Source organism: Phalangium opilio, unplaced genomic scaffold, assembly GCF_054372755.1.
Source record: "Phalangium opilio isolate 3A_F unplaced genomic scaffold, DU_Popi_V2 ptg000039l_1, whole genome shotgun sequence".
Taxonomy (NCBI): Eukaryota; Metazoa; Arthropoda; class Arachnida; order Opiliones; family Phalangiidae; genus Phalangium; species Phalangium opilio.
In genome coordinates, this window is record NW_028324162.1 from 3,277,691 (window position 1) to 3,282,210 (window position 4,520).

General features: G+C 38.8%; 1 protein-coding gene across 1 annotated transcript; it reads right to left on the reverse strand.

Annotated features, from left to right (window-relative positions):
- Nucleotides 1–1,760: 1,760 nt before the first annotated feature.
- LOC149681276 (uncharacterized) lies at nucleotides 1,761–4,520 on the reverse strand. The gene is made up of 2 exons (XM_089834507.1): nucleotides 4,291–4,520; nucleotides 1,761–4,248 (listed from the first exon to the last, which is right to left on the reverse strand). Exons 1-2 carry the CDS (start codon nucleotides 4,518–4,520, stop codon nucleotides 1,761–1,763), a joined length of 2,718 nt encoding a protein of 905 aa, XP_089690633.1.

The following is a 4,520-nucleotide window of genomic DNA, read 5'->3' on the forward strand; positions in this document are numbered from 1 at the left end:
TTTCGGCTCACTCTGAACCGTTAACACCTCCTTAAAGAGGGCACGAAACAAGGTCAATTCTCGTTTTTATCTAAGATATATTATTTCATCGAACCGATCGTTTCAACACTGGGAAAATGAAGTATTAATATACATATCATCTATTAAAGTTACAATTTACGTTTACACTATATATATAAATGTAGTAAAGCTGAATTAAAAATTAAACACCAAATTTGAAATGTTAATATCAAAAGATGTTCTTAAATATTGACATGAAACAGAGTTTTATACCTACACAACTACTAAAAGAATCGTAATGCCGAAAAATATTTAAAATATTTCCTTTCAATATTCTGCAAAAAGAAAATGTTACCGTTTTGTAACAGATCTTTTCATCCTACTCGCTTTATATTAACATGATATTAACTTTGGTATGCGTGTAGTGTTTCGATTCAGATGCAATCTTCATTACTCGTTCTATATAAACTCTCACTTGTGTCATTCCAAAGAAAGAGGTTTATCTTAAATAATTAAATAAATGTAACTGATATTAAATATTTTAACCGTCAGTAATTTTTGTTAATTTTAGTTAAGTCGGTTTATGAATCTTAATTCCTAAAATAATTTTAAACACAGATATCTTTAACGTTATACTTCTAGGGATCACCTATATCAGATCTTTTGTAAATTTAGGGTATATAAGGCGATTGATTCACACTATGGGATAAGAAAATGCGCAATTGCGTGAACCTTTGGTGGAAGCCCTGCCATTGGGTGGCTAGACGTTTATCTTTATCCTAGCCCCTCGCCGCGTACATTTTAAGCCTAACGACGATGATGGAGTAGAAGCCAATGTTGCAGATTGGTGTCTATGTGGTATAGACGAAAGACCAGTAGATGGTGGTGTTAGAAGACAATAAGAACAGATTATTGTGCTTGCGGTGTACACGAAAGGCGAGTGCACAGTGTTGTTTTTAGAAGCCATTAAATAGCGGTTGGCATTGGGTGAAACAATGGCGGTTAGACAGCAGATGAAGGTGTATTGGAGAGTTAATGATTAGCGTTAAATAAGATGGATAAAGCAAGGAAGTAAAATTTTCACAATTTCTGTATACTGCGAACTCGGTCCGGAAATTGCGAACACGTTAGCTACGATTTGCTAACTGCGAACGCGGTGACAGACAGACACACACAGACACGTCCAGTGTAATACCTCTCCGTGACGTCATTGTCACTCTGAGAAGAAAAAACTATGGCTGTGTCAACAGTTTAAATTTAAACTAATGGGCCAACGTTTAAATTTTATGCTTGTTATGGAATAGAGTAAAAATTGTTAACTATTTTTAAACCAAATTTTAACCATATACCCTAATTTTCCATTATCAAACCTAATATGGAATATAGAACAATGTATAACTATGTTTATACCATATTTTAACCAGATATCCTGACTTTCCATTACCAAACCATATATGGAATAGAGAAAAAATGGTTAATTATTTTTAAACCAAATTCGAACCATATAGCCAACTTTCCATTACAAACCATATATGGAATGGTCAAAAGTTTTTAACATAAACCATTTCTTAACCATATTTTAACCACTTATCCTAACATGCCATTATCAAACCATATATGGAACAGTCAAACATTTAAGATAAACCATTGATACACCATCAATGGTTTGCCAATCAAAGCAAACCATAATCACACCATTGTCTAGCTAAATTTAAACCATTAATGGTGCAGCGGGAGAGGATATACCCTTTTTATACCATTTATGAACCATTATTTTTAACAGTGTGATTTTGGAAAACGAGCTTTTCTTCTCTTCTCTTAGTTCCATCTAATTCTTGTCTTAAGGTTTTCGAATTCGTTTGGAATTTGTGTAGTGTCAGGTTAGCTCCTTTCATAAGAGTGACAACTTCCTGGATTGTCTTTTTAGCTTCAAAGTCATCCTGTTCTCCAGAGATAAAATCATCCACGTACGTCTCCTTTTCGATTTTCAAACATGTTTTCGGATAGTGCGGTGCTTGAAGCTTAGCATGATGCCGTATGGTGGCGGCAAGCAGAAAGGGGCTACAGCTGAGACCAAACAATACTCTTGCAAATCGCCAGACTTTGATGTTTTCATGGTTGTCCATTAGATCCAAATCTTTTATCCAAAGGAATCGAACGAAATCCCGTTCTTCCGGTGCTATTGAAATTTGCAAGAAGGCCTTTTGCATATCTGCGGTTATAGCCACTCGATATGTCCTAAATTTTAGGAGTATGTTATAGAGATCCGGGTTTAGGTTTGGTCCGGATTCGAGATAGTCGTTTAACGAAGCGGAATCGTTTTCTCTGGCTGATCCGTCAAATACTGGTCTGATTTTGGTTGTTATCCTATCTTTAACCACGGGATAATGTGGCAAATAAAATAGTTCGTTTTCCGGTTTATTGATCTCGGAGTCTGGTACTTCTTCTATTATACCTTGATCAGCGTATTCGCGAAGGATTCCGTCGTATTCTTCTAGCAGCTCTCTGTTGGAATGCAAACGGCGTAGCAAACCTTTGAGACGTTTTCTTGCCCTGTGGTAAGTATCTGGTAAACAGCGTTCAGTTTTCTTCCAAGCGAATTTTACCTCGTACCGACCGTTTACCATTCGTAGACTGTCTTGGAACTCGTTCATCATTTCTTTATGGCCTTCATGTTCTGTTTCTTCGTTCTTTATTCCTATTGTGTCTAGTTCCCAGAGGGCCTTGAGCTCTTTTCCGACCACTTCTATTTCTGCAGTCGTCACGAAATTGACTGCTACTTCACTGCCTTTGACTGTTCGGTCTTGTTCGGGTCCAAGCAGTACCCATCCAAATTTACTTTCGTGCGCCACAAGCGAGTCTGATAATCTTAAATACCGTCCAGACAGAGCGCGCCAATAGAAATCCGCTCCAATCAGCAGATCAATTTTCTGTTCTTCTTTTACATCAGATCTGGGATAATCGCCTAAGTTCAAACCTCTATTCTCCATCGTTTTTCTTATAGTTTTTCCTGGAACTTGAAGCCGTGCTCTACTAATCTCTGGAACTTCGACCGCGCTCATATGCAATGTTTGTTCATCAAACAAGCTTTTCAGAGTTAATTTGACTCTTTTGCTGATCACCTGGGTTGGGGATCCTCCCAAGAAGACGTTAACATTTAACTGCTCTTCTCCTTCCTGTTCTAGTTCTAGTTTCTCAGATAGATCTTTTGAAATATAAGATCTATGTGCGGCGCTATCGAATAAACATCGAATTGTTTTTGATCCAGCAATTCCACAAACAGTTATATTTGCTGTTTGGAGTAAAATCGATTCCGATTCTTCTTCCTTTTCAGCCACTACAGTGGTTGTCGTTTCAATCTTTTGTTTCGGTTCGGTTTCTTCTCTAGTATAGGCTTCTTTTGGTTCCTCTCTTCTCTGATCACGAGGTGTTCTCTTTTCTGAATCTTGGCAAAGAGAAGAGTGATGTCTTCGGTCGCAGAACTTGCAAGCTATATCTTCTTTGCAATACTTCGCGAGATGTCCCGGCTTCATACAGATATAGCAGCGTCCTTGTTTTCGTAGGATGTCCCTTTTCTTCTCCACATTAAGAGTTTTACATTCTTCAAAGGTATGATTTGTTCTTCGACAGAAAAGACATCTTGTTTGAGATACACTCGTCAAGGCTGCCGTGGAAAATGGTTTTGGTCTATATTCGACTTGACTGCGACGTTGGGGAGCTCTGGCTTCTGAATAATGAGGTTTTGTTGCGGTTCCTCCGTCATGAGCGTTTGTAGTGTAAGCGCTTACTCGTTCTCTAGCCTCTACTTCTTCCCTTATGACTGTCAAGAGCTCTTTAATGTCCCATTCCATGTCACAGTCTCTTCTTCTGCTATACTCCAAGGTAACTTCCAGCGGAAGTAATTTCAAAATCAGAGGACACAATACCGGTCCATAGTATTGAAAATGGGTTCCCAAGGATTCCAATGACGTCACTTCTACTTCGCAGCGGTCATATAAATTTCTAAGACCGACGATATCGTTGGCCTTCTTTACTGGATCCAAGGAAAATAAATTCTGAATATGACCGTTTATTAACGCGTCCTTCCTTCCAAAACGTCGTTTAAGTAATCGAATTGCCTCGTTATAATTTTCTTCTGTTGCATCTAATTTTGAAATTGAGCTAGCAGCTGATCCTGTTAAAAACGATCTAAGGTACCCGAGTTTATGGGTATCTGGCATAGCGGTATTGTGGATGGCCACTTCGTATCTAGACCAAAAATCCATCCATTACGATAAATCTCCAGAGTACTTTTCTATTCTTAGCTCTGGCAGCTTCATCCCAAACCAGTTTTGAGGTGATGGCGGTGGGAGATAACCACTAGTCATCGCTGTTAGTTGTTGGGGTGGGTGAAGAGAGCTAGCATGCGCGGCGCTCGTACCAGCCTGTGTCGTTGTCAAACCGGTCGTGGGGTTTGGTCCCCCTCCTGTTGTTACCCCTTGCAACGTCGTTGTAGATTGAAAAGTATGCGGTCCTGGCAT